The sequence below is a fragment of the Pseudonaja textilis genome, chromosome 1 (genome assembly GCF_049901715.1).
Source record: "Pseudonaja textilis isolate UNSWEBS1 chromosome 1, rPseTex1.2, whole genome shotgun sequence".
Classification (NCBI taxonomy): Eukaryota; Metazoa; Chordata; class Lepidosauria; order Squamata; family Elapidae; genus Pseudonaja; species Pseudonaja textilis.
The window spans coordinates 285629698-285657677 of NC_141990.1; the positions used below are offsets into that span (position 1 = coordinate 285629698).

At 40.4% G+C, this 27980-nt stretch overlaps 2 protein-coding genes across 4 annotated transcripts in view; one reads left to right on the top strand and one right to left on the bottom strand.

Moving 5' to 3' along the window:
* Window positions 1-10529, top strand: part of TTLL5 (tubulin tyrosine ligase like 5) — a 144240-nt gene extending 133711 nt beyond the window's left edge. For all 3 annotated transcript variants that reach the window (XM_026712010.2, XM_087921977.1, XM_087921978.1), the window contains one exon: window positions 10357-10529. In XM_026712010.2, coding sequence (XP_026567795.1) covers window positions 10357-10460 — 104 coding nt within the window. In that variant the 3' untranslated portion in view covers window positions 10461-10529. The remainder of the gene's footprint in view (window positions 1-10356) is intronic.
* On the bottom strand, window positions 2004-26735 carry TGFB3 (transforming growth factor beta 3). Its single transcript, XM_026712077.2, has 7 exons — window positions 24743-26735; window positions 18138-18301; window positions 13580-13709; window positions 11953-12060; window positions 10925-11096; window positions 7242-7395; window positions 2004-4161 (listed from the first exon to the last, which is right to left on the bottom strand). The coding sequence occupies exons 1-7, from the start codon at window positions 25086-25088 to the stop codon at window positions 4003-4005; spliced, it is 1233 nt and encodes a 410-aa protein (XP_026567862.1). The 5' UTR covers window positions 25089-26735; the 3' UTR covers window positions 2004-4002.
* Window positions 26736-27980: the final 1245 nt, after the last annotated feature.

Sequence of the window (27980 nt, forward strand, 5' to 3'; positions counted from 1 at the left end):
ATGTTCTATGTATGTCATACGTTTTAAGTTGGTATCTCAGGACTTGTGTATGGCAGGTGGCCAGAGTTAATATAGTGGAGGAGTAACAAAGCCTACAGTGAATAAGGCAGTGATGGAAAATAGGTAGAGGTACCTCATGCATGCTCGCAGGACTGTTTTCAAGGTTTTTCTTTTTTATGGGGGAAAGTTGTTTTGGTTTTTAACTCTGTGCCTATTTCTCCACTTGGTGTAGCTTTATTTGTTTTTGTTTTTATTTTCATCAAGATAACTTTCTAGCTTCATTTCTGAGGTTTACTTGTGGATCTTTGCATATTTCAGCTGCTCTATCTTATTAAGGAGTTGTCCTGTTTATTTTGAAGTTCACATAGAAAGTTATGGTTTTTGATCCACATATATGGATTTTTTTCATGTTTAGTGGACAAGTTAAGTAATTCAACTTTAATGCTGGTTAAATAGCAAATGTCTTCTTAAGAGTTTGAGTCCTACTGAATACCATTCCCCACCCCACCCCGATTTTGCTTCAAGGCTTTTAAATAAAACGATTCCCATTGTGGTCCAGGTACTCTCACATCTAGGAAAAAATGAACTAGGGAATTTAAAATCAGAATTTCAAACTCTCGTGTTATTTGAGTGACACTGAATACATGTGTCACACTGACATTTCATAAGAACCAAGAAGTTGAATGAATTTGGAACCTTTGCACTGAAAGGGGAAAGGGGGTTTATAGACAAATACTAATAAGATATTTGAGATGAAAAGGTCATTGCCTTTAGTGTTTGTTTTTCCAAGTACTCTTGACTAAAAATCATTTTCTTGATATATCCTTGCTAAATCTAAAAATCAAGACCAGCTTGTTAGATGCCACCCAGGAAAAATCCTTAAATTCCCCTGATATGCCCTAAAGTAGCTGTGACTCTGTGATCCTTGTCATCTGATCCAGAATTGAACTTTCATGATTTTAAGGCAATTCTATGAATATGTACTACATTTCATGCCAAACATCATCTCAGTGTTTCAGATTGTTTTTAATTTTGTCCTACTCCTGTCCATACACAGGAATAATGGAAGCTGAACATCAGAACAGTTTCAAATGTTTACCTGCTCAGAATTGTCAGCATAAGACTAAGTCTTTGTCTTATCTATAAAATGCATTCTAGAATATAAGGTAGAATCTCTTCACATCTCAGTAATTATATCATTCTATTGCATTATCTTAGAAGGCATTAAATAAGATGCCACAGGAGGAAAATAAAGTGCATCTTTTGTAGGGTGTGGCAGTAGGGTGTGGCAATCTTTCAGCAATTTTCTTCAGCTTGTCCTCTTTCTTTACTGTGATCAAAATTGTTAATATATGTTTTAGAGGTATTCTGTACTGGAGATGTTGTGTGTTGCAGAAAGGGAAAGGTATGATAGGAAAAGGTATAAATGAGATGTTTTGTTCTTTATTGTAAAGGTAGTTCTATAATTAAATCTAAAACTTTTTTTGAAGACTGCAGGGTTGATATTCAAATGTGCTGTTACATAAGAGGCTAACAGTTAAGCAAGGAAATGAAATTAATCCTAGGCAGAAATGGCATTTGGAAATCCAAATCTAGCTCAGTTTTCAAAAGAATAATATCTCTTGCTGAAATTGCATCCACCTGTATTTATTTGTAAGGAGCATCAAAAGCAATTGTAGAGCAGAAAAAGATTCCAGATGATTAAATTTATATGTTGTGATTTATTTATAAATATTTCACTTCAAAATTATATAGATTATTGCAGAAATCAAGAGATGTCTCTTGTCCACAAGTTAAAACACAGTAAAGTATGTCCTTGGGACAGTTACTTGCCTCACTTTTAACTTGTTATATATCAAGGAGATCTTAAGAGAAAAAATAGAAGGCTAAAAGCTAAAGCAATGAGTGGGAAGTATCCTCTTATCTGAATTTGAGTTTTCCTGCCACAGGCTCTTAGCCAAAGAGTTGATATGATAGATTGATACCACCGCAGCTGCTGTATCTGGAATTTTTCATGTTTCATAAAAATGTTTATTAGCAATTAGAACAGCATGATAGAAAATGAACAATAATAAGGTTGTGCTAGAGAGAGGCCTAGCTAGGGTTTAATAGAAACAAAGAAGAGCACTATGCAATTCAATATCACATTTGAACTGGCAAACTCCAATAGCCCACTTGTCTTGATTGCAGCAAAAAAAAAAAAAAGTGCTGAAAGAGTGGTTTTCTGTTTCCCTGCATAAGGGCCTCAATGTAGTTTGGAAGCCAAATGTGTTCTTCCTCACCTTAAGGAATATCTGTTATGCTTTCATTGATTGATTATGTGTTATCTAATTGGTGTGACTCTTAGCATTCCACAAAGATTTTCTCTGTAACACAGTTGTCTCTAACCTGGTCCTTCAGATCTTCCAACACCATTCTTTCAGTAGCAATCTAAACAAAACACCTTTCAAAGTAAAGATGCAGAGTTCCAATATAATTAGAACCCCAAAATGGGGGGAGGGAGAATGCTACAGGAGAGTTAGAACATGCCCACAGTGATGGGCAAAGAGAATAAGTGCCTTACCACCCTATACCTGTTTCCTCATTCACCTTGTCTACTATCCTTGTAGTTAATTATTTAAAAATTATCCCCCCAATGTCTAAATATGTGAAACTGACATGTATGCAATAGGGAGAATGTGTCAGCAGTCAGGTTGACAAAAGTAGCGCTTTTTGGATATGCCTGAATCCATTGTTGAAGCAACTGAAACAACTGTTGCTTTAAAAGTGTGGGCTCTTTTCAGTTGTTAGGGCCTTTGGAGACCAGAGAGCTACCCTTTTCACTGTGATACTCATGTTAACATCTATTCATAACAATTGAATTCACTCCTTCATCCTGCTACATACATGTCTCTCAAGGTTATCTACATGGCTTTTCTGGAAAAACTAATAATAAAGTTGGCACATCCGCAAGTTTGAGAACATAAATGGCAAATAACAATGGAATGATTTTTCCATTTTTTAAAAAGTGGGGCTAGTTCCAAATAATATAAGTACTTTAAATTCAGTCATGGATTTAACACATCTTTAAAAACAAATTAGGAAAATTAAAACATTACCACCACCAAATGAAGAGTGAAACAACAACTGAACCAAATTGGTCCCATTGGCTTGTGCAAATCTCATTTCAGCATTGTCATTTCCTTCAGGACTCCCAGCCACTGAAAATGTGATTTCTTGCTGCAGTAAGTGCTCTAGTCTGACCTTTGTGGGTTCTTCCACAGCTGTAGAAGTATCTCTTCCTTTCCATACGGAAACAACTTTCTTGAACATAAAATTCTAATATCCAAAAGAAAAATATTTATTTTTTTTACAATATTGAGATTAACACTTTGTATAAAATTTTGGCAGGTGTGGCCTAGGCTAAGTCCTTGTACAAGATGGGCAGATTTTTTAAAGATCTCAACCACCACAACAGCCTCAAGATTCTTGGAAGATTACCAAAGAACAGGGTTGGGATATAGGGGCAAAGCCCACCTCTGTGACAGAAGCCCTCCAGCAAGTGTTCCAGGAGGAGAAAGAAAACGGAGAAGAGTTTGTGAGAAAGTTTCATATTTGGACCATGTAGTACTCACTGTCTGCAGAATAATGACTTCCATTATGGTATGGGTGCTAATAAAATATGTCCAGTTAAAAGGAAACCAGCCATCCTCCTCTTGTGAACAAAGTTGAGCTCGATGAAACAGTTATTGATGGGCAAAAAAGTCTAGTTTTCCTATATGCTCCGGCTCTGCTCATGATTTCCTCCTTGGGAAAATCCCTTGTTTGGTGGCCTTTATCTGTTAAAAATCTAGCTTGTATGGTGTCCATTTCCTCAAATATCCATACACAGAGAAAAAACAGTCTTCATAAGGAACAAGGTGATAAAGTCAGGAAGGGAGAAATGGATTTAGGATTGAGTTTTACTCTGAGATCAAAGATAGTGGTTGCAGTTTCTGAGCTGGGAATTGCATTGGGTCCTTTTCAGCTGCATTTGCAAGATTTCACAACCATGTTAGACAGCTGTTCCACCTTTGGGGTCCTTCCAACGTAATACAAGATAGTCAGGGGATCCAGATCCTGGGGAACACAACAGGGGGAAGCAGATGCTTCGGGATTCAGAGTATTGTATAAACCAAGGACCTGGAAAAACAACCAAGAAATATATGAGGATCTTAGCTAGCACTTGCCAGTTGCTAGAATTAATGTTAGGCAGGAAGCATATTTCAAAAATTCAGTATTTACAGCTTCTACCTCAGCTCAACCACTGGACAATTTACTGATCAAATGATTTTTCATCTAGAGCAACTAAGTAAGTCGTGTAGCACCCAAACCTTTGTCTTAGCAAATGTAGTTCTTTAGCAAATTCTTCTCTTTAAAAATAAATAAGTAAACTGGGTGTAACCGTCTTACAGTCTTGCTAAGAGTTTCAAGAAAAACAGCTGAAAAAAATCAACTTACTTTGGCCAGCTTTTTGAAATCATACTGGATTTAATCCAGTCCTTCTCAAGTATCAACATTCACCTCCCAACTGTTTCAGTTCTCTACAAATCCAAGATACTTGCTTTGCTCCATTCTACATATTGCTATAGAGAAGATCAGAAGACAACTGAGGAAAACTAGTATTTGTCTATTTTTTAAGCTCAAGATGTGTAATATGTCCAAATACGGCAAGTGTACTCCTATTGGCCTTCTTCATGACCCATTTTAAATTATACTATCAATTCCTCCTCTCAAAATATTTTATCCAGAAAATAATTAATGAAGATACAGTTTGTAAGTGCCAAATTTTCTAGGTTGAGACCAACTGCTTACTACTAGAACTGCCATGTAGAAGAAGCATGGCTCCTTACTAGACCCCATTTAACAAGAGACACTGAGTTGACATTGAGTTTTCACAACATAACTAAACCATAATATGTTTGATTCTTAGTGTGTTTTTATGAATCCAGCCACAGGATTGTATGTTTTATGATTTATCATTTTCTGTGAACATTGTCAATTGTAGCATATGAAGTTAAAAACTGATTTAGTATAATTTCTAAACTGAGTCATGAATGCAGATTTTAAAATATGCACAACCAAATGGTAAACAGATAGCACTGTTTAAAATCCTGCACTGCTAAGAAATATTCAATCAGTTCCTCTACGTTCACAATAATTGCAGAATAGGCAACACTCTGAACAATTGCTACAGTGCTTCATTGAGTGTTTCCTATCCATGTTGACAGTTGTCTTCCGTCATGGAAATTGTCTACAGCTAAAGTTAATCGCTATTACTGTACTTTGCCATGTAAATACTTACAACAGGCATTACCAACCTCAATGGTTTAACTATTGACCTCCATAACTATTGCGGGGGTGTGTGTGTCTTTTTCAGTGAAGCCTTATTACATTTATTTTATAGAAAAGAATATTTTTATTGGCCTGAGGCCCAGAAAATGGGTAGAAAGCAAACAAGGTGTAGAACTCAGGGCTAGATTTGATTTTTGCTCATCAGAAATTCTGGAGCAGAATGCTTCTTAATAGTAAGTCACTTCACACCGCACTAAAATCTGACTTAAAGAGGGGGAAAAAAGAGAAATACTGCGCCTAAGGAGATATAGTCAATCTCCAGGAGCAAAATAATGAATGTAATTGTATACCAGTCATCACCAGATATGGATTAAACAAAATGTGCCCGGTGATATAGCTACAAACTATCTCTCCGTGATTTCCTTTTCTGCTGGAGCATGAGTATTTTCAGTTGGAAAAAAGTAAAGAGGGAATGACGAGTGAGCTTATTTAGGAATTCCTTCTCTAGGTTCTTCCAATGCAATTGTCATCACATTAGGCCCACACACACCAGAGCTGTCAGACAACTAACCATGGACTGGGGAGAGGGAGGGGGATCATCAGGTGTACCTGCAACTAAATTTCAGTGGGCAATGAATGCCTCCTGAATAAGGCTGATCTGAGAGGGAAAGCTATTTTTACTCCATTCCTTTGTGTAGAACTAATTAAAAACACATAAAACATTTCAGGTTTTGATATGCTGTTTCCTTTGACCCAAACTTCATTCTACATCTTAATTCCATTTTGAATAATGTCTCTCTTTACACAGTCTTGGAAAAGCCATGACAAGGATTTCACACACATTTTTTTTTAAAAAAAGTAAAAGCCAGACACCAAGTGGCACTGGAGGGAGGGAGGCCACAGCATTTGGAGACAGGAAATGTTATACTCTCTATGCCATTTTCCAAATCTAAAATATTCCCCTGTCGAAGCAAACTGTTTTATTTCCCGTAAAGAAAAGTCAGACATAGCAAAATGACTGCCTCTTTCAGCAACCAGGGATTTTGAAGTGTGTCTTTACACATACTTGCCCGTGTTTAGCAGCATTCATAGTTAAAACTGGGAAATCATTCTGTGAGCAAAAGAAACTTTCCAGTGTGTTTATTTGGGGAGTCAAGTGGAGACATGTGCAGAATTTTGAGACCATGTTGTGGATTGTTTTGCAAAATGCTTGCCATGGGAAAGAGGCTTGTTTACTCACAAAACAGTCATGGTAGATGTAGTCAGCCCCAAAACACCAATTCACCCAAAGATGAAGACGAAAAGGTATGGCAGAGGGGAAGTGCCTCAGGTTTTCTTTGCTTTTTTTCTGGGCACTTAAGCAGACTACCAAGGAAGGCGCTTTCTTCCCCATTTTTATTTTCTGTGAATGATGATAGCAGTCTTCTTCAAACCGGTACTTTTCTGATGTTAGACTTTAATTCTCATCATTCTTCAACCAGCATAGCCATGGCTGATGGACCAGGGATTGTACTCCACACAAGCCGAGGGTGTGAAGGCTGGGGAAAACTGATTTGTAGATCTTATGTAGTATTCAGAACTGCTCTTGTAAATAAAAATTATGCTAGACACCAATGTTTTCCTTTTCAGGATGCCACCAGCTTCTTGTTTAACTTTTAAACACTCAACTTTTAACTTTTAAAAACTTTTTAAAAGGAGGTGGGGTTTCTATGTGCTCCAAGAACGTTGTCTACAAATTATGTCTTTCTGCCCATATTTAACTCAAGCTCCACTAAGTTTAATAAGAATCTAGGAAACTGGGCGCAAGACTGCACCCTCAATAAATGACAAAAACTCATAAAACATAAACTATTCATGAGATGGAATTGCAGAGATAAAGAAGATGCTCTAACTTGCAAGTTCTTTGCTCAGATTAAAACATTGATTACCGTGCTGTGTGTGGTATCTGCACTACGAAGGTAAGGGCATGGCCCAGAGCAAAAGTTAGCAAAGTACCCCTTTGGCTCATGCACCCATTTCCAGCCCAGATCTTGACGAAAATCAATGTAGAGACGACGTACACAGCAGTTCTCCTCCAGATTCCTAGAACAAAAGGGAGATGATATGAAATACACTCAAATCAATTATTCAAATTCAATAAAGTATCAATTCAACATTTCTTTAAAGCAAAAGACCAAAAACATCAAAACAAAAAATGCAAATACTGTACAAAGATAGGCTCTCCTGGCCACATCTGCTGCCTGGTCTTTAAGCAGGAGCTAAAAATCCATTAGGACCTCCAAATTACATACATGTTCTTTCTGGGCATTTATACAACTCTGACTCACTCACTCACTCACTCACAACAGAGAGCTTGGTAACCACCATCTTGGAACTTACATGTATGCACAAGAAGATAATCCAGGAAAAAACGGTGGCAGTGCCTGGTTAAGTCTTGAAGTTGTTTTTTTTTTTTAAATTGAGCAAAATTACAAGAAGAAAATAGTAGCAAATCTACTGGGCCCTCTTCCTCTCCATTTTTTAATGATGAAACTTCAAGCAGATGAAGAAGAGGATGAAAATCAGCCTGAAATGAGAGGGCTGTTTCTTTTAATGGGGGTGGGAGGGGTGGGGTGGGGGAGACCCAGGAAGCAGCTATAAATATTTCAAAGCAGCCATAGTGATTAGTTTGGCTTTGTGGAGAAAACAAATCTTGGGGCTGCCCTATATAAGTAACAGAAGATTCAGGGACATATTACTCTTCTTAGCTGAACAGCAGGTTTTCCAAGCTAGAATTGTTGTCAATCCACTGTGATACCCTTATAGTTTGTGCTATGATGAGTAAATAAATACACAATCCCAGAATGCTGCTCAGCAGAATAAGGGAATTAAGAACAATGGACAAAAAAAGTTTCTCAGCTCCACTTGTATGTTAACCCTCTTCATATTACATTCTAAAAGACACAGTTTAGGAAAAAGTAGAGGATAAAAAGAGTTTAGTCTACAGATAATCCTTTAATCCGGTAGTTCCCAAAGTGGGCGGTACCGCCCCCTGGGCAGCGGTGGGATGCCTTAGGGGGGCGCTGAGAGGCAAGGGGGCCGGCAGGGGGCACTGGAGGTGAGCGGCAGGGCACAATTCAGGGGTGAGAAAAAAATCCCGCTCCCGCCCTGTTCGAGGCAAGATCCCGCAGGATCAACCCAATGACTTGCACACTAGTGCAAGGAGCTCAATGGGGTGATCCTGGGGGCCTCGCCCTGAACGCAGCGCTGGGAAAGGAGAGCAAAGCCAGAGTAGCTTTACTCTACTTTTCAAACAGCCCCCGCCGCTGCCGTGTTCAGGGCGGCGGGGCCTCTCCCCAAAGGAAAAGGAGAGCAAAGCCAGAGTGAGCAAAAAGCCAGAGTGGCTTCGCTCTCCTTTTAAAACATCCCCCGCACGCCGCCGTGTTCGGGGCAGTGAGGCCTCACCCCGAATGCAGCATTGGGAAAGGAGAGCAATCTAGTCCAATGACCTGCTCTAGCAGGGTTGGAAGGGAGTATGTGTATATGTGTGTGCATGGCTGTCAAAACTCCAAAAACAGGTCAGGTAGTTCTGGGAAGGCCAGTCATAAATTAGAACACTTGCTAAGCAACCGGCCATTAAGTGAGGACCACTTGTATTTGGTTTGCCAGTCACCAAACCATGCCCACCCAGTCACGTGACCAGCAAGCCACGCCCACTCAGTCATGTGACCAGCAAGCCACACCCACCCAGTCACGTGACCAGCAAACCACTCCCTCAAATTAGGCCAGGCCCACAGAAATTTGAATCCTGCCCCTGGGTGGGGGGCATTAAGGATGAGTTTGTAGCACCAAGGGGGCGGTGAACTGAAAAAGTTTGGGAACCACTGCTTTAATCCATGCAGCTCATCTGTTTCCCTGGCTTGATACTTTGGACACCTGCTCTAACAACAATCCTGAGACTTCAGTGAAGCCGTCCTGCATCTATCAAGCTAAATGCAGCTCACCAATTATGTGAAAGAACTCACACAAAAATGTTCAGCTTATTCTGAGTCTTACTGAACCTGTTTGGTTCCTGGTATCACTGGGAATGCATCATTTAAAAGGAGTATTTTTCTCCTTTCTGTCAATGTCTCCATGATTTCCCATGGGGGAAAGCATCTAATATGTTAGTATGATTGCAATCCAGAGGGTGAGTATCCGGTATGGGCTACAAAGAAGTATGCTACTCCAAGTGCTAGTGGCACCTGCCTTGTATCTATAGCAAGATGGAGTAGCTTGGAGTTTTTGCTTCCTCTGGTTTTGGAAGGATGTCACCTTCAACTCTCGATGGGCTAGCACTCCCCCAGATAGAGCAGATATGCAATTTGGGATGGCCTCCTGGATTTGCAACTCCTGCTTGAGGAAGGTGACAGCCATGGGTGGGTTTGGGGAGCTTTTGTATAAATCAGTTTTGGTCCCATTCAGGGGTGGGATTCTACCAGTTCGCACCTATTCGCTAGAACCGAATGGCGTGGCTTAGTTGGTGGGCGTGGCTTGGTGGTCATGTGACTGGATGGACATGGCTTGGTGGTCATGTTATTGGCTGGGAGTGACCAACTCAATATCACTCACATTGAGGCATGCATCTCCTTGCCTGGCCTCTCATGGCTGTGGGGATGCTGCAATAGTTGTAAGTGTGAAAAACTATCATTAGTCACTTTTTTCAGTGCCATTGTAACTGAATGGTCACTCCACATAAGCAAAGTACCAGCAAAGGAGGGGAAAAAAACTTCAGAGACGTTCCTGAGACAGGAAGTCTAGTCCTGCCAAGAATGTAATAAGGGTTAACAGAGAGGCAGTTTCTGTAAGCAACACCAGAATATTTCCTTCCTGCCTTCCTTACAGGATTAGGCCAGTAATTTCTTCTAACAACTGATTCTCTGAACTGCTTAGAATGTTAACAACCGGTTCTAGCAAATAGGTGCGAACTGGTAGAATCCCATCCCTGGATATCTACCTGCTGCACCAGGCTGGATAAGGTGGGCATTTTCCAGGTCCCTTCACTCAAATGTTGTCTTCTAACAGGACCCAGGAAGCAGGCCTTCTCAACAGAGGACCCCAGCCGGTGGAATACCCTCTCCCTGAGATCTGGCAGGCCCCACCCATTTGAACTTCCAGAAGATCTTTAAAAGATGACTTTTCCTCCAGGCATTGAGATAAGATGAGGCTGGATCCTAATGGTAGGTGTTTTTTTTTCCTCCAAATATTATTTTTAATTGTTTTGTTTTTCCATAGCAGTGAACCAAACGAACAAACATGCAAAAGAAAGAGAGAATTTGCCTTTCCTTTTTCTAAAGGGATGACTTGGCTCTTCCTACACAATGTGGAATATTTCTTCTCTCGGCCAGAGAATATATTTTGGATACTAATTTCATATTAAAGTGAGGATTAATCAAAAGCTGGGATTTAGAGCTGGGAAGGAATTATAGTTGTTAGAGACAGTACTTAACCAGTGGGGTTAATCAGTTGCAACTTAACTTTACGTTTCAAAATTATGCAAAGTCATCCCAATGTAGCTTTCAAGAGCATTTTTTGGCAGAGAGATGGTTAATTTCCAGGGGAAGGTATAGGCGGTTCACAAATCTTATCTTACCGAAAGCAATAATTGGTGTCCAATGCTCGTTTCTTTCTCTGGCTTCTCACAGTTGAACTTCCAAGACGATGTGGAGGCAGCATCATCAGGATCAGGTGGGGGGTTTGCAGATCTTTTTGCTTCTTCAGGCTTCCCAAGTCCCCACGGCCGTGACTCTCTTCACCATCTATCCCTGAGAAGCATGCAGGAAAGGGAAACATCAAATCTCATAGTTGCTTTAGAACTGTATTAGGAAATCTTGGTCTCCATAAATCTATCTTTTGTAAGGATTGTGGCTTTACCAGAATAAATAAACCTGACAGAAAATCCTGAGGGTCATTTGTTTTATAACGTGCAGACTGATGATGGAGATCATTTTAATCTATCTCTTGATATTGCGATCAGTTCCTGAGCAGGACAAAAGAGATAAATTACTTAAGATGGATGACGTCTGATAACTGGAGCTGAACAACAGGGAAAAATGTCTGAGATGCAAAATTCCTGAATACTGTGGCCCACAGTGCAAAACCCAAAAGTCAAGCACTTGCTAATACTGAGATTAAAAGATCTCAGGCTGGCTTCCTATGATACCACAAACCAATCCTAATCTCTGTGCCCACACATTGCAGCAGCACAGCAGAGATGAGTTTTTGAAAGGCTGGATGTGCACTGATTTATAAAGTTGCATTTATAACCCAGCAACACAGGTTATGTCTATAACACTTAGCAATTTTATGCCAGTTTAACCATTATAGGTTTCCCAAAGGTTTTGTGAAAACATTGAGAATTCTACGAAGAGATGCCAGTTTTAAGCACACGGCTTAGAGTTCCCTGAAAAGAGGATTGCTGTTAAGGCAATCTGTAAGTGTACAAGTGCCCACACTCGTTATGTATTCCTAATGTAAATAAATAAACGAATATCTGACAATTACTCATAGAAAAGCACATACACTGCTATGTAATGTAATACGATTAGGACATGAATGCAATAACAATACTCAAATTTAGGTGACTTATTCTACTATCCCCTCCAGTTTCATTTCTGTCACCTCTGAATTTGACCTCCAGCACCTCATGCAGATTCTCCAGAATGTCGCCATTGGATTGAAAGGTGTTACATGGGCAATGGACACTAATCTCCAGTCCTAGATTAGATTCTGCAAGAAAATGAAGAATTTAAAAGCAATCCTTACTAACCAATATTCCTGAAAGCAAATGATGATTCAGCAATTTCCATTTGTTTTCTTCCATTAATTGAATCTGTTAAAAGTGGAGATCCTGAACTGAGGTTCTGTCAGGATTACAAAAGACTGGAAGGAGAAACTGAACTATATACGTGCAAAGCATACCAGATTCTGTCTAGTAGTAGCTCCATATTGAGTTTTCTGTCTTGTTCTGGATTGTTAATCGAAAATTATCTCAGTCTTCAACAAAAATAAGTTATATACAATGTACTATGAGGATATTTGGGAGCAGGATGGACTGACCTATCAACTTTTGACAGGAATCTTAATGAGTTTTGCCATAATAGTTTGAACCTTAACATAGTTCTGAGTTCCTCAAGGAAATTAGCAAGTCCTCATTATTTTATTTTAGGGCTGTTGGTTAAAAAAGAGAATTTGTTTGAATGATGTGGATAAAAAGTCTAGAGATCAGTGACACCCAGTTTCAAGATTTCTAAACCTTAATTGTTTGGATGGAGCAATGCCACAGGAATCACTACATCTTTCTTCCAAATAAATAGAAAGAGGTCTGGCTGTTGTATTTTTATACAATACCTTTTCCCAAATACATTTGATAAATGAAACAACTAAGTAATTTTCCTGTTGGAGGTCTAAACCGAAAATCCAGCAAGAAAAGACCTTCTGTACTACAATTATAATTTATATGGGAAAGGAATATTCCAAGTTTACATAAAATATTTGGACATTGCTTTGCATTTAACTGTCATGGAATCTGAACATTCTTGGCAGAATTATTGGAGATGGGAAACGTGAGAGTAACAAGCATATCCCTCATAGTCAGAGACTGATGTCTGTGGCCAAAAGCATTGTCTGAGGTTCAAGCCTGAATTTTACCACCTGGCCAGTTTTTCAAGCTAGCTGCAGCTGCTGAATCTCACAGCCTGTGTTTTGTTCTATTATTCTCTGCTGAGTGCTAATCTCTGTAGCAACTGCTGTGCTGCATTAAGCTATAAGGTTCCAGGGTAGGGCTCCGTCAATTTGTAGCTCTCAGCATTATCACCACCACCACAGGTTAGGAGAAAGTATCTCCTGAATTTGGTCATACCAACAATCCAGGCACATGATCATTATTCTGCTAAAATCATTTGCCTATATCTCAATTATGCTGCTGCCCAGATGCTAATGTTCCTGTGAACCTCAGCAACCAAGAAACTAATTTGTAAATCATGCTATGATGTGCCTCTCGTTGCTAATTATATGAGAAAAAAAATCATATAAAAATAGTACTAGAATCAATTCACACCAGACTTCTTCAATCTGTAATTTCCTCGTGTTTTGGACTTAACTCTTATTGACCATGATAGAAACTGTGGTCCAATACCTATGGAGCCTATTAAGTGGGGAAAGGCTGGCTTCCTATATGTCTCTGTCTAAGCAAACACATGCAACCTGCTAACAAGAGAGGAAACTAACTTACTTTAGGTGCACTCACCTCTATGAAAAAGCCATTCACGGACAGTCTCTGTGACATCGAAGGACAGCCATTCAGAAGAGCCCCTTGTCAGTACATTTCGGCCACTTAGGTACCGCTGCTTTGCAATATGCTCATCAGGTTTCAGGATCTACAGAAGCAGATGACACAAGGCATTGTTTTTTCTCCAGTGGGACTGGTCTATCAGGGCAATCTGGTCTACCCAATTATGGGATGGAGCATACTGCTTCCATTTCAAAACATACATTTAACACAAGGCGTTCTTTAGTAGTTCACAAAGGACAGTTCCTGGGTTTCCTTTGGTAAAACCAACTCTTCTGGGTAAGAATGCTTGAGTTACATTTTTCTCTCTCTGGTTTTCTGTAATATGTAAAAACTCTAATATGATTCATCGGAGCAAATTCTAGCCATGACTCCCAAAGGAAGAATTGAGTATGACAGGAAAGCATGCACATAAAAACTGACCTGGGATGATAAAATACAAGGGGAAGGCGATGAAGTTACAGACTGAAGCTGCATTGCACAATAATTTGGCCAATGGTTTTGCTAAAAAACTACTTGTCAGAACCATATCCTAATTCTCCTGACTGTGAGAGATGCTTATGCCTCCACATGAAGGGCTTAGCTTCTCATAAGCTACCATTACTATGAATTTTTGAAACAATACTAGCCTAGATACCAAAACTGTTTTATATCTTCTTGGAAGCAGCTCTGTGTCAGCATTGTTCATGAATTAAAAGGGGGTATAGACAAAAGCTATGGTTCAAAGGATTAATACTTCCCAAAATTATTAGTAGGGCATTTAGCTTTCAAATACACATCTTCCATTCAATAAGGGTGCTGTGAATAAGCAGAATGCTCAGAAATGATATATGATACAGCACTCCCATTTAATATTTTCTACTTCTCAATCTGCACTGAATCTGAATATTGGATATAGTGTGAACTTTCACTTCTACTTAGGGGTATGTCAATTTGCTTGTATCTATTTGTTTGTTTCGAAGGCTGCCCAAATCCTAAATGACTCTAAGAGATGTTTAATTCAAAATCAATCAAAATTGGACTCCATGATCATCTTGTCTCCAGGCTTGGGAAAACAATCAGACTTTCTGGATGACATTTAAGAGGGAATCATAAAAGGGAGTCATATTTGTAAGGGGGGATCTTTGACCAGTAGAGGCCTTTCTCCCAGGTATATAGGCATACTTTACAATGAAGACATTGTAAAATGAATAGCTTCTGTATTTTAAGATCGAACATCAGAAACAAGCAATCAAGAAATACACAACAGGCTAGGATTTGATAAAGCAGCCAAGAAGGTTTTTAAAAAGATATTCAAGTGCCATTACATCTCTGTACCTGCAAAGAGCATAAACATGCAACCCATGTATTGTCTAGTAACACTCTGTGGAAGAGAAAGTTGGACTTTGAAAAAACAGGATAAGAAGAATATTGATGCTATTGGACTGTAGCGGTAGAAAGCACCGAGAATGCCATGGATAACCAAGAAAGCAAGGAAAGAGATAATCAAACAAATGAACCCAAAGTTCTCACTCAAGGATACATGACTAGTCTTAATTTTTCCTACTTTGGGCACATTATATAAATATCTAGCTTTCTGGAAAAGGCTGTAATTCTGGGAAAGGTGGAAGCAAAGAGAAGAAGATGACCAGCAATAAAGTGGTGGACTCAGTTATAGTGGCAATGAGTGCCTCCTTGGAAGACCCAAAGGAGAAGGATGGGGGCAGATCATTCGCTAAGAGTCAACAACAACTTGATGGCATGTAATCATTCAAATAGGCATAAGGATTGCATTATGCTATACTGAATCAAATGGATTTCCTTGATTTAAATGAAGAGCTTTCTCAGTGCCCTTATGCAAAGTATTTGTTTTTTGTTGCTGGATTATAATCACCAAAAGACCTATGCCAGGGGAGTTATCCAACTAGAAAACAATCAGTGATCAAGAGATAGACAAGGTCATGGCTCGAATGTTCTCCACTGCACTCTTGTTGCTGCATGCCCTGTCTGTCCCCTATGTTCCTGAAAAGCAGGTGGCTCTACAGGCTGACACCGAGCCTGTCTTCAGTTTGCAAGGGAAAGATGGAGTGGTATTTGATAATGCAATGAAAGATGGCTTCTTTACCCAATAACCACCCCTGACAGTCTGCTTCTTTTATTCCACACCTGCTCTATATGTTTCTCATTCACAGAGTGATCTGCCTCTGGGCCGCTCCCCATAGAAGATTCACCGCTATCCCCTTGGTTTGGTTTAAAGTTACCACACCAAGAGCAAATCCTCCAGATAAACAATTGTTAGGTACTTTTAAAAATGCTGTTTAATAAATATTTTCAATATTTTATCTAATTGTCCCAAAGGTGTTTTTCAAAAGTCAGCTGGACTTTTGGGGGGTTTTCCTTGAAAATGTTTTGCTTCTCATCCTAAGAAGCTTCTTCATCCAATCGTTTTTCTACTTTTTAGGTATTTTAACTTTTAAGTGTTTTAATTTTTTGATCAATTTGCTTTATCTATTTTTATCTCCTTTTATTAACATATAAATATCAGTTGCTGTGTTAAGCAAGGACCAAGAAGCAAGGGTCTCACTTGAATTCATCTTCCAACTTTCTGCCAGCTTTCCCATTGAGTGCTTATAGGGAGCCAGCAGAGAATGTCAGAAATTGAGATCACATAACTGTAACTCACTGCAATGGACAGAACTCCAAGGACTCATTATAAATCCTTCTTCTCCAGTGCCGTTGCAAGTTTGAACAGCCACTGGATGAGTGGTCATAATCTGAAGGGAAATGTACATACTATGTACACATATATAAACTAACAATACAATGGAGAACTTAATTTTAAATAATTAGTTTAAAACTGAAGCAATCCTATAACTAATAACTAATAGTATAACTATTTGTTATACAAAGTATAACTAATACTTTGATGTGAATTGCAGTGATTCTTTTTTTAAATCTTATATAATATTCTGTAACTCTGACATACTAAATGGTAACTAATACTGATAGAATCATTTTATTACTTTAAACTTTTAAAATAAGCAATGTTAATAATTTTGATATATATTATATAAATATTACTACATCAAAAACTACATTGAAATTATATAGGATTATACAAGATCAAGATTTATAATATTACAATAAAAAGTAAAGAAAATTATTTCAGGTTACCAGCACTTAGGTTTATGTCAAACCTTTCTTAAGCTTATAATTATGATTTTTAATTGTTGTTTTTTTCATTCTAGGGTTCCTAATGTTCATCCCCTCTGCTCCCACATTTTCTGTAATCTTATTCTGAAGTATGAATGCAATACATGTGTATTAAGCCCTTGGAATATCCAAGGAAAGCACATGGTGTCTATTAAAGGAACCACAGTCTTTGCTGTGAATATTAGAATTGGTTAGTTTGCATCGGTTGCTGTTCTTGATGTGAAGTGGGGGAGGCAAGTTGTGGCAGACAAGTAGAGTGATAGGGTTAGCTTTGTTTAGAATCTGATTTTGGGGAAGGGAAATTTTCAGAAGGGAAAAAGGCGCTCTCTTTTCCTGATTTACCAGAAACCCCTACCCCATGTACCTCCCCATCCAATAATATTCTTGCTTTCCAGATGCACAATGAAAACTGCAGGGGGGGCATTGCCTGGAAGGGGAGAACCCATTCACACCAGCCAGTTATCCATCAACATATCACAGGGCTATCTCTGAGATTCCCCCACATAGTACATTGGCATCCACACTAGATAGCTGCATGTGGTGATAATGGAGGATCCTATCAGCAGATGGGGATAGGGGGTGATGGGATTTGAAACGTTTCTGTCTTCTCCTGGCAGAAGCAGTCAGCAGCTGTGCTGGCTTGCTGAACAGTGAGGAATCCCTGTGCAATATATTGGCAGCCCCGGAAGCTGGCTGACACAATGTACAGTGAAGAACAGAAGGGAGGGGACATACCCATACCAGCCCCAAATGGCCAATAGTTGGTGGAATGATCCCTTGGCTTTTCATCATTAACTTAGTACGAGCCAAAGTACTAAGCACAGTGCAAACGGCCTGGTTTCCTGGGGAAGGTGGAAAACCCACATTCAAGTTCAGTTCAGCTGGTTTGGGCTATGGACTATAGGGTTGAGAAGGCTGAATTATGTGTATGATCTTTCAACATGGTTAGCCAGGCATTCTCAAGATAAATGTAGGAGGATGTGAAGATGTGCCTTTTAGCAACAAAGGACAAAAGAAGTCACCCTCTAGATCTACACTGCTGGGTAATAGATAACTTATTGATTTATTTGGCATAGGGATCCAAGTATATAACATGCCTTGTCTATAAAATGATGAAATAATTCCATAATGCTAACACAGCCATAGCCTTCCTCATTCTCCCTTCATCACATCCCTGAGAAAAACTCAAGATACCAGGTTAGTAGTCATGGATCAGGGCATCTGGTGGTGATGGGAGGTATTGAAAAGAAAGCAAAAATGTCCAATAGAAATAGCAGATCGTCCCTTGAAGTACCCTGGAGGCCCTGCTAGGAAGCAGGATTACCTGAAAGAGTTCAATACGCTGCTCAGAACGTCTGGAGCTGAGGTTTGGCAAGCGAAGGACCCGAAACTCTGCCCGGAAGAGGTTGGTGATGTTTGTCTCTGCTGAAGACACATTGAAGCGGAACATGTTGGAAGTTACTTCTTTGGGGCATAGCGGCAGCTCATCTGAAAGAAAATGACAAATGAGCTGGAATGGCATTGAGGAGGGAGATTATAATCCAACCAGAATGGAAAGCATTTCATTTATTCATTTATTAAATTTATATACAGGCCATCTCACAGTTTGACATGACTTTTTATATCTAGAAAAACCGAGACAGAGTTAACCTATTACTTTACTCCTTGGAAGTACTTTCTACTCAGATACTGTTCCTTAAACATATTAAAACATTTAAGAGCAAAAGAAACCAATATGTTGGTTACCTTCAAATAGCCATATTTTAATAATTCATCCATTAAGCTTATTAATAATTTGGTCCCATATATTCAGGATAAGGAACCATCTTAAACTGAATAAAGAACAAGTATTTAAAGTCCCTGTAAAGGATAACCAGGTAAAACTGGCCCATCAAAAGCCAAAAAGTTCTTTTAAAAACACATTGTTTTCAAACAGGTTCTCACCTAAACCATCTAGGAAATTAGTAATTTGGTTTTTACAATTAAAATAGCTTCGTTCAATCACTTAAAGATTTATATGTCAATTTTCTTATTTCTTCATAAATAAATAATTAAACAAGCAAATAAATTTAAAATCAAAAGCCCCTTATTCAGTAGTTTTGCCACCAAATTTTGTTGGTGTAGTATGGAAACCCTTGGACAACAGATGACATATTTGGCATTGCGATTTCCCCACTTTTTCCATGACTACTCAGAATAGATATATTAACACATTTTTTTAAAAAACCCTACATTGCACATACTTTGATCTCTATTGCAATTCTTGTATCTTCCTCACCTCAAATATGGCAGGAAACTAAAATTTAGTGATATATCAGAGGAGACTCTGAGCCCTCTAGGTTGTCCCCTCTTGATCTATGTTATCAAAAGCTATTAAAAAGTCCAAGAAAATCAACTCCCAGTAGAAATAATTCATTGAGACCCCTGGGATGGATTGAATGCCAATTCATAGAGTCAAGCTTAGATTGAAATAGGGTTATTTTAATCTTTGTCAGTCCCAAGTGCTTCTTTCCATATCCTAGTTGCTTGTGCTTCCTTTTCTCCCTCTGTCTCCTCTCTAGAGGCTTTGGTATTTTTCCACAGAAGTTGACTTCACATTAAGCCCAAAAAGCAGACCTCCAGGAGAGGGTTAGAGGGAGTCTTTAATTCCTCAACTCCTTGCCCACACGCAGATTACTCCCCCAAGCCCCAAAACACAGCGTTCTCTCCGCTGCTTTTGACAAGAAACAAAGATGTAGTGCTCTGGGAAACCTGCCACATGGCGTCATGTGGACAGGAGCCACTGGATTTTTTTTTTTTAATCTTGGCCATATATACTCCTGTCCTAGAGATGAAATGTTGAGGAGGCAGGGTGTGCATGTGCAAGGATCTACTTTGCCTGTCATCATTTGGAACCAGGATGTGGGGCTGTCTGTTTTTCTATCAGAGTGAAAGCTCTCCTCCTCCTGCTATCTTGCTTCCTCTGCAGGGCTAAAGTCCTGGAACAAGACAAATAATTTCAGCTATCTGGTGAACAGTTTGGAGCCAGGACTATTTCCTGTGTGTGCCGTTTGGAATTGTCTGTATCAGCACTGAAACCTCAATGGAATAAGACTCGGCCCACTTCCTCGGGTGGCGGGGAGTGGGGGAGGAGAGTGGGTTTGGCTCTATGTTTGTTCTGAATCACCACCTGGCAGAGGGACAGAGCTAGGGAAAAGTTGAATACTGGCCACTTTTGAAGACATGGGACCAAATCCATCATCCAGGCAAGGGAGAGAAATGGCACAGATTTCAGCAAGGCAGGCCTCTGCTTTCACCAGGGTTAAATGCACTCTTACTTTCTTCATCATGATGTAACTTCAATGGCATCTCGTGGAATGCAAATTGTTTGGTCCCAGGAGATAAGTCAAAGCACTTCCTCCCAGAGAGTCCATAGTTCAACTTCTCGCTGTAAGCAAGATCCTACCTGGTTGAGTCTGGGGTTAGTGTCAGCCAACCTCTGCCTTCATCTTGGCCTGAAGTTTCTCTCCCTGCCCTCCCTGTACACTGACTCTGCATCCTCAATAAACTCACACAGGTCTTTGACTACTTTTCTTTCCAGGACAGACTTCAAAGCGAATAGCAAATCAAATACTCTACCCTGCTATAGAGTAGAGAATTTTTGGAAGGCTGTGCCATAGTTGGGATTTTAGAAGTATTTTGCAATCACTTTCACAAAATAGTTATTCATAACACAACTGCCAGAATTGATATGGGAAATCACAGATCCCCTGTTAAGTAGAGGATAGATTGTTGGGTTGTTCCTGACCTTCCCTTAGCAGGATTTACAGGGTATCTCTATCATCCAACTGGGCTGCAGACACTCACTACTTCGATTGTCTAAGAATATCCACAGTTCCCTCTTCCCATCAACAAAACGTAACTCATCATTGTTCTATGACTAAAGCTAAATGTTGATTGCTTTCCCTTTCTCTGTACCTTAAGATGTGCTTCTGGCAATTGTTGCTATTGGCATGGATCATATATTTTTATGGAACAGTTTAGTCAAATTAAGGTACGGAGACATTTGGATTGTCATCTCATCATTTATTGCAGCTTGGTAGACAGAGGAATCCCAAAGGTCATTTGTGGATTACTTTTTTCCAGTTACGATATTTGAAAAGTTGTGAAAGGTATATGTTATATCCATTAATTGTTTGCTGTCTCTTATGTAGAGCATTGCAAGTTTCCACCAAATTCCTTTCCAATTGGTAACAAGGAACAGACGGAAACAGAACATACATTTCATGTTATTTCTCAAATAATATTTCAAGCAACTCTTCCTTGAGTTTTCATTTATCTCCTGAATAACTACATTCTTAGGTTGCTGCATGATTTGTTCAGAAAGTTTCCATGTGGATCAGGAAAAGAATTGAATAAGTAACTTTAAAGTGCCAACTTTATTGAACTAAAACTCCCATGATCCCATTTAATATAACCATGTTGGCTAAGGATGCAGAAGACATTTTTTTTAATCCTTCAAATGGTATTTGTTCAGGAAAACGTGCCTCAAAATAGGACTGCACAAGGAGATGTGAATGGGGCAGAATTTAGAGGTGGTGGCAAGCTTCAAGCAATATCCCCTGTTAAAGAGTTTGTTGACTGATTATTTTAAATAATTGGATCCTCCCCATACCTTCCAATCCGGGCAGCGGGGCCTTCTTTCAGCTAAGGCTGATGTAATCTAAGTCAGCATAGAAACAATAGAAGCAACTTTTGAGACTGCAGTGGCTTTCACTGCAGAAAAATCAGTAAGCTGGCTGAACTGAGTAAATTATAGAAGCATCTTGTTCTACTGGTTACTTCTTTTTCAGAACAGAATGTGAAACATTGTAATTAAATGATGAGGGGTTTAGTTATATTTGTAACTAAACTCAAATACTGAATAATTCCATAATCCTTTTATGATTTTCCTAACATGAATTCATATCAGTTAAGCAATGAACCCCTGAAACTTCTCTCACTGAGGAAAAATGAGGCAAACATCATTGTATGCCACAGTCTAGGTGCTGTAATACTTTTTTATTATAAACTCCTCTTTTGTTATTACACTACTACAGTGAAATTTCTGAAACTCAGAAATATTATTTTAAACTTCATTTGGCTTCAGGACATTTATTGTTTTTCATCTTCTGTGGCTCCATATTTCTACTATTTCGTGGCAAGAGAAAGCACAGATGTACAACATCTGTATCTTTGGTTTTTTTTTTACCTTTGTGAAGACCACTCAGAATCCTCCTTTCCTCTGATTTGCTTAATATCTGTTCCATAATGTATCATTTTCACAATGCCACATTATGAAGAAGCTTATTATGTTTACACACACACACACACACACACACACACACACACACACACATATATATATACACATACATATATATATATATATATATATATATATACACACACACACATACACCTCTATTATGGTATTATTATACCACTCCAAACTTGATTGCAGGAAGTACAATTTCAGCAACAGTGGTCAATGTCTAGAACTCACTACCTGATTCTGTTGTCACATGCTCAAACCCCCACTTTTTTACCCTCAAACTAACTTCTATCGACCTCACCCCATTCCTAAGAGGTCTGTAAGGGGCGTGCATAAGAGCATAATCATGCCTACCGTCCCTGTCCTATTGTCCCTAATTATTAGTTCCTATTTCATGTATTTAAACTTATGTTTATTCTTATGTCTATTATATTGTAAGCATTTGACAAAATAAATAAATAATAATAATAATAATATGTTGACTCTTATTCAAGTCCACATTTTTCAACTTAATGAATTTCTTGGAGGGGAAATAATGTGATGATGTAAATAAACAACTCTGTTGGTATCTCTCACAAGAAAAGCCATTTTTAAAGGGTAGCTGCCCACACTACATTGGCTGAGTTTCCGACTTAGAGCCTTGTTGCCGCTGACTATGCTGTCAGATCTGAGATTGCACCCAGTGCAAAGAAAGCCAAGGCTCTGCATGGAAAGGCACCAGCACCTTTTTAGTTTCCAACAACAACTTGGCCAAAAAACTATTATGACAATCAAGATATACAGCACAATACGGACCTGGGGGATAAGGAGATTTTTTTAAAGGTTTGCAGAACTGGTGAAAAGTTTAAGTAGCCGAATGGCCAAATTTGCCAAATATTTTCTTTATAATTCCAACACTGCTCCTGATGTGCAGGTTCAATAGTCCTACTGATTGCTGATCACTGAATGATTTACTTCATTAGATGCAAAGCAGAAACCAAATCTGCCATGCCAGTTGTGGCTGAAAATACATTATGAATTCTCTGTAGGAGAAAGCTTCCCCGGCATCTGCAGTGATTGCTAGTCCCATATGGAAAGTATACAGTATCTACTCTGTCCTTCAGAAATAATTTCAGCTTCAAAGCATCAGAACGCTTTTTGCTCTCTCAGTCCTGAAGTGCATTGCTCCCACCCACTCCCAGTTCTTCGTTGCTCTCTTCCCACCCCCACCCCCACCCGGACCTCCTACTTGAGCTTTGTAGATATCCTGGGTTCTTCTCACACTGGCTGGATTTGGGGATGATACTATTCCAAGGCATGGAAAGCTAGCTGAACTTGCTTATTATCAATGCTAAAACTTTTCTACCCACGGGAAAGGGGCTACACAACATAAAAACATGATGTGTGTGATAACTGTTGGGTTCACAGAGGCTAGCTCCAGGCTTCCAAGAGACTACCGATGTTTGCTCAGTGGCCAGCCCTACTTTTCTTAGTAAAAACATACTTTCAAAAAAGGGTGCAGAGATTGCAGCCCGGAATAGTTTAAGCTCTGACCCTCATCACTCCCTCCCTCTTCAGCCCTCTACACTCATCACCAACAGCTTGGAAGGTATTCCTGCCGTTCTCTTGTTGCTTTTTCTACCCCTCCCTCAAGGATACTTGGCCACGTCTTCTGTCTCACCTCCCACTCAGCTCTGCTATTAATTCAAGAGCCCGTGAGGCCACCTAATGGCAGTCAAGGAAAAAGTACTTATGGCCAGAGACTCACAGCCTCTTTCTCTGATTCTTCCATTATTAGAAAACCCATCTGAGCACACTACCAGACCCAAAACTGCAGTGTGTTTGATAAAGATAGGTATTAAAAAATCATTGCACAAGTCTGCTTGGCCCATAACTTTCATACATGAGTTAAATTTGTATGCAACTTCTAAAGTCAGATACACTTTATTCTCATATTCAAAGTGTTCTCTCCATATCCAACACATACACTTAACATCTCTGGTTATGTTGGAAACACATCTACACATGTCTTTTGTGTTTGCTGATATACACAGACATGGATACAAACACACACACACACACACACAAATATTTGCAGAGATCACTTGTGCATCTAATATATGTCCAGGCAATCAGTTTTGATGGTGCGCGCATACAAGTGTACTCTCATCCATTTGCATAAATATCAGTGCCTTGGCAGGCACGCACCACTCACTTATACACAATGCCGCAATGAACAGCTATTGCCAACTTCTTGGCCAGACAAGATTCTGCATCCTAAAAAAAGGGAGGGACCTATTTATCAGGATAGATCTCTTGAGAGACCTGGCAGAGAAATGCCCTTTATTTTTGCAGCCAGGAATTTACAAGCAACTAAACAACTGCAGAGAACACAGACTACTGTTGCTCTGGATTCAGATCTAAGCTTACATGAGGACTCAGTCATTCTAAGCTAGGCCACAAGAACTCAGCTGTTGTGGGTCTTTTCCACACTCCAATCTTTAACTGCTTGCTGACTTTGCTTTCCTCTTCCCGTTCTCAAGAGGGGATGCTGTGTTTCCCCCCCACCTCTTGAATAAATGTTCAGTAGGCATCGCCTCCCGCCTCTCCCCACTTTTTAAATTGCTCTCCGGAATCCAGAAAGAACAAAGACTTACTGTGTTCGGGAAAGCCCTGGATCATGTCAAACTTATGGATCTCTTTGGCGTAGTACTCGGACTCCGAGTTGTCCTGAGAGCAGCTGTCCTCCTTCTCCTCTTCCATCTCCTCTAGTAGTTCCCGGGTGCTGTTATACAGAGCCAGGACTTGATAGGGCACGTGGCTTCGCCCCACACTCTCTGGAGGGCTGGTTAGGCGCAACTTGCTCAGGATTTGGCCCCGGATGGCCTCTATCCTCTTCTTCTTGATGTGCTCCAGGTCCAGCGTCGTGCAGGAGGAGAGCGACAGGCTCACCGTGGCCAAGCTCAGGAGCGAGAGAAGCAGCAAAGTCCCGCGCAAGTGCATCTTCAGGCGTGGCGCAAGGTGGGAAAAGGGCGGCGGGGTAACTCCGCAGGAAACCTGCGGGCGACCAAGCAGATCCTGCCGTTTGGCACTTGGCGAGAAAGGGCATGAAGGATCTCCCCGCCGGCCTCGGGAGCGGGTTGGACACCAAGCCTAGGAAGAGCCGACGGCCACCGTCGAGGCAGAGGAGGAAACGGATCGGCGCTCCGTCCCGCCGGGGTTGCTCTCCATGAGGGCGAGGGCGTCCGCGCAGGGGGCAAATCGGGCCGAGTTGCCGGCTTCACCGCCTCGCCTGGCCTCCCAATCCCGCTGCGCCGTTGGGCAGCTTCGGAGGAGGCAGGCGGCGGGGAGACTCCACGGGGAGCGCACGTGTCAGGGACCGAAAGCGCACTTGTGGCTGTCCATTCGTGCTGCTTCGTCGCTCGCCATGCCGGTGGGAACTGCGCCGAGCGGGGCTCCCCTCAAGAGACGCGCCTGAATGGCCTTTGCTGTTCTTCTCAAGAGCTCCTGAGCTTGGCTCGGGCGGGCAAAGCTGCTCGCGGTGGCCCCTGGCCGGCTTTCGGAGCTCTTCCGCCGTCTCCAGGCTGCCCGGTTTCTGGTAGAAGCTGCCTCTTGCTTTCCGCCGAGACCCAGCCGTTCCGCTCTCCTCGGCCCCCTTTCGCCGTCGCCTCCTCTGCCTTTCCTCGCCAGGCGCACTGCCTGCTTCTGTTTCTCTCGCTTGAAATTTTATACCTCCCTCTCATGACGTCTTTGAGACCGGGCCGGGCACAGGGGGAGCAACCGAGGGCTCTCTCTCTCCAAGCCCAGCCTTCGTGTCCAGCGCAATGCTTAGGGGGCGCTTTCGGGCTCTGGGAAGGCGGGGGCGCCTGGGAGCTTCGGCTTCCGAGCGTCGACGAAAGTTATCAGTAGGAGCTGAAAGGTTCGCCTCACGAATTGTATCCGCAGGCTAACCGTCTCCCCCCCCACCCCGAAGAATGGCGGGCCCGAAAATCCAGGGGTGTGAAATAAAACTGGGAAAGTTTGTCGGAAATTTTTCGAGGCGCCACGATGACAGCCGACGTCCTCGAAGCATCCCAGTCTGCGTGCTGGTATTTTGCCACGATCCCGTGATCACCAGTGGTGCCAACAAGTGGAATCTATGTGTTGGCACACCTGTATGATCCTGCACTCGAATCGTTCCCCAGGACTCAACGCTTTTGACGAACTGAACTGATTCGATCCCGCAGCCATACTCAAATATAAAGCTTGGTGAAATGATCTCTTCCAAGTAAACCTGGCAGATCGGTTGAATTGTAACGAAGAGCCTAATTTTTAACGATGGCTTGAACGTATTACGATGGTACAGCGCCGAAAAGTTCGGTCTCAAGGTTGCTGTAACAGTGTCATGACAAGACGTTGACCCTGAAGACAGGGAGAAAAAGAAACAATTATGCTGTGTTTTGAAGAACTGGGTGTTCTCTCCCGTTTGTTTTGTTTTGTTTTGTTTGTAAAGTATTGGGAACGTGAGGTTGTGAATTGATTTAGCAAGCGGTTTGGAATTACCGTGTGTTATGTTTTTAATTTCTAGAATTTGTAAAATCATCGTTTGTATTCCACCCCCGCCAATCTGATTCTCTTTAAAATTAATAATAAAAAAGAACTATGGTGTATGTCGTGACCCCGCCCCACTTCATTAATTTTATTTATTACATAAATCGCTGCAGAATAGCAATAAAGGACAGCCGAGGAAGCGAATAATGCCCTCTGGTGGACAATGCTCTCCTCACTTTTAGGAGAAGCTCCTCTTGGAATGGTTTTCAAGGAAGCTTGTTCCTGAAAGGGAAAAAGAGAATAGATTGAATATTTTGGCATTACTGTATATCATCCTCCCTTCCCAGTTATTTCCAGCTGCTAAACAGTATCTTGAATCTTACAGCTAAAGTGTACCCAATGCAGTTTTTCTATTTTTTAAACCATTTCTCTTCCTGTGACAACCTATTTCCAGTTTTATTTTAGTGGTTCTTAGAATGAAAACATGCTGTTGGAAATATGCCATTCCTTACACCTATAGGTAATATTTTAATTGATTTGTTGTTAAATATGTACTTTACTTTTACCGAATAATATTCAAAATATAAAATATAGCAACTAAAGTACAATAAAGCAATGGCATGAGTTCTCCAAATGTTTCAAGAGGAAGAAAACAATGCACATAGAAAGCAACAATTTAAATATTTAGAAAATAAGGAAGTAATTCTTTCTCATAAAGATTGAGTCATTAGTGCCCAATGAATCCAATTAACATTACATATTCCAATGTAATAAAACCAACTATTACAGAACAATTACTACCATCCTGCCTTCAATCCAGGACCTGTATACTGCATGAGTCAAAAACAGGGCTGTGACATATTTATAGACCCCTCACATCCCGGACATAAACTGTTTCAACTCCTTCCCTCAAAACAACACTATAGAGCACTGCACACCAGAACAACTAGACACAAGGACAGTTTTTCCCCCAGAAAGCCATCACTCTGCTAAACAAATATTTCCCTCAACACTGTTTAACAATTACAAAGTCTGCACTACTATTACTGTTAACCATCTCATTACTCCTTATCACCCATCTCCTCCCACTTGTGACTGCATGACTGTAACTTTGACGCTTGTATCCTTACAGTTTATATTGACTGTTTCCTAGTATGATTTGATTGCTTATTATACCCTATGACTATCACTAAGTGTTGTACCTTATGATTCTTGATGGATGTATCTTTTCTTTTATGTATACTGAGAGTATTTGCACAAAGATAAATTCCTTTTGAGTCCAATCACACTTGGCCAATAAAGAATTCTATTCTATTCTATTCTTATTCTATTCTAATCTAATTCTATTCTAATCTAATTCTATTC

Coding starts and splice junctions, on each gene's coding strand:
- TGFB3 (XM_026712077.2), bottom strand. CDS start 25,088: ATGCACTTGCGCGGGACTTTGCTGCTTCTCTCGCTCCTGAGCTTGGCC. Junction 18,302..24,742: donor CCAGGGCTTTCCCGAACACA/GTAAGTCTTTGT, acceptor ATTTTCTTTCAG/ATGAGCTGCCGCTATGCCCC. Junction 13,710..18,137: donor AGCGTATTGAACTCTTTCAG/GTAATCCTGCTT, acceptor CTGCTTCTGTAG/ATCCTGAAACCTGATGAGCA.